The sequence below is a fragment of the Myotis lucifugus genome, unplaced genomic scaffold (genome assembly GCF_000147115.1).
Source record: "Myotis lucifugus unplaced genomic scaffold, Myoluc2.0 scaffold_827, whole genome shotgun sequence".
Lineage (NCBI taxonomy): Eukaryota > Metazoa > Chordata > Mammalia > Chiroptera > Vespertilionidae > Myotis > Myotis lucifugus.
The window spans coordinates 166,023-168,553 of NW_005871875.1; the positions used below are offsets into that span (position 1 = coordinate 166,023).

The following is a 2,531-nucleotide window of genomic DNA, read 5'->3' on the forward strand; positions in this document are numbered from 1 at the left end:
TTACCTGCCAAAGAATCTTTCCAGGGCCCTCTTTATGTCATTGTTCCTCAGACTGTAGATGAAGGGGTTCAGCATGGGTGTGACCACGGTGTACATCACCGAGGCTATTGCACTTGACTGTGCATTTTGGGTAGCAGCAGAGGTGAGATACACTCCTAGGCTCGTAACATAAAATAAGGAGACAACTGAAAGGTGAGATGCACAGGTAGAAAATGCTTTATACTTCCCCTGAGCTGATGGGATTCCACGTATACAGGACACTATCTTAAAATAAGAGTAAAGGATCCCAGCAAAGGGACCACCACCAAGTAGCACAAGTAAAAAATATATCATAAAGTTGTTAAGAAAAGTGTCAGAACAGGCAAGTTGAACCACCTGATTGAGTTCACAGAAAAAGTGGGGGATTTCCAAGTCTGAGCAGAAGGACAGCCTCAACACCATTAAGCTATGTAGCAAGGAAACTATGGCACTCAGGATCCAGGACAGCAGAACCAGCAGTCCACAGAGCTGGGGGTTCATGATGACCATGTAGTGCAGGGGATAGCAGATGGCCACAAAGCGGTCATAGGCCATCACAGTCAGGATAAAGTTGTCCAACACTACAAAAAGTGTATAAAAATACATCTGAGTAATGCAACCGTCATAGGTTATAACTCTACTCTGTGTCTGGATGTTGCACAGCATCTTTGGGATGGTGGTGGAGGTGAAACAGATGTCTACCAAGGACAGGTTGGAGAGGAAAAAGTACATGGGTGTGTGGAGGTGGGAGTCTGAGCTGACAGCCAGGATGATGAGCAGGTTTCCAAACACAGTGATTAGATACATTGAGAGGAACGTCCCAAATATGAGGGGCTGTAGTTCCAGTGCCTGTGAAAGTCCCAGAAGAAGGAATTCTGATATTTGCGTATCATTGCCTGGTTCCATGTGTCAGAGGTGACTATCAGAAAATAGACAAAACACATTTTCACATTAGCAAGATTTAGTAACAGAATAAATGACACATTTACATTTTAGAATCAGGAAAATAATTTTCATATTTGGTGTATGTCTGGTTCCCATAAATCATCTCTGTTGCCATTTCTCATTAGACTTTCCTTTTTCCATCAATCAATTCTTCCAACATAATGTATATTGCTGTTTTATTGAAGATATCTCTCATTCATTTGAAGTTTATATAGGGTGTCCCAAAAGTGTAACCCACACTTTGAGTAATTATAAAGGCAGTGTTTATTAAAATGCATTTTATTTTCAAAATTGACCTATCAGCTTGTACAGTGTGTATATATTTTGGGGAGACACCCTGCATGTTGACTATAGACTATGTTCATGGCACTGTTCAGAGTATGGGAATGCTTAAAATAAAAGACTCTACAAATTAATGATGAAGAAATAATTTAATCAAATAAAAATGATAATATAACATAACCAATGGTACAGATGCTATAAAGAAGAGAAAATCACATTAAATGGAGAGAGTGGGTAGAGGGTGTTTTTTTTAAAATAGAGTTTAGCCAAGACTTGCCAAGAGGCAAGTTAAATAGACACGTCAAAGACGAATAAGCTGGAGACTAAGGGGGAAGTTCTTGGCAGGCATAAAGGAATAGCCAGTGCAAAGACCCTGAGAAGATGGTTGTTTTAGAAAAACAAATGCACACATTGATTTAGTGTATCGAGAGGAATGAGCAAGAAAGAGCAGGGTGAGAGATGGTGTAGAGAATAGTAAGAACAAGGTAACCTGCATGTTGCTGTTGAAACTTCAAGTCGTACAAGATGTCTTGTGCACACTATGTAAGTGTTTCACTTTATTAATCTAGTAGCAAACGCACCCAGAGGATCAAAAAGGATTTCCTCCTGTTATCTTCTCTTGCTATTAGAGTCACATTGGAATAGAGTCCAGGTACCTCTGTTCTAGGGACTTCTCTCAGTTTATAAGGCAGGCAGATACACACACACACACACACACACACACACACACACACACAAGGCCTCTTCATCTGTGCTATTTCCATGTCTTTCTCACTCCATTCCACACTATGTAGTCTAGGAGTAAATACCAGTCAAGCTGTCCAGACAAGTATCTTTCCCAAAAAGAATTTAGAGACAGTACCTCGATATTCATATCATAAGCTTCCCATGGACAAATATGCTTGAGATTTCGAATGGCTATGTCTATTCTCTGCCCTGTATTTAAACATAAACATAGGTTAAATAAACATAGCAGGAGAGAGAGCAATAAAATGCACATGAGGAAGAAAAGAGATCTAATGAGCTCAGCTGGTCCCTGAGAGATGATGAGGAAGGAAAATTTTCTTTGGATTCTAGCAACTTTCTAACCCTAATAACACCCCCTTGAGGCCAAGCAAAAATAATAAATGAGAAAAAATAAATTTCTCCAAAAGACAGAGGTAGTTATAAATATATGGTATGAAACAACTTACAGGTTGACTAACACAAAGGAAAAATTGCCAAAATATAAACCAATAACTCACCAAAGGAAATGAACAAAAACAACACAGTTGAATATTTTTAAC

The 2,531-nt window shown here is 39.2% G+C and overlaps 1 protein-coding gene across 1 annotated transcript; it reads right to left on the reverse strand.

The window, feature by feature from the left end:
* LOC102424790 (olfactory receptor 7A17-like) lies at window positions 1-825 on the reverse strand. Its single transcript, XM_023747271.1, has 2 exons — window positions 471-825; window positions 1-185 (listed from the first exon to the last, which is right to left on the reverse strand). The coding sequence occupies exons 1-2, from the start codon at window positions 823-825 to the stop codon at window positions 1-3; spliced, it is 540 nt and encodes a 179-aa protein (XP_023603039.1).
* Window positions 826-2,531: the final 1,706 nt, after the last annotated feature.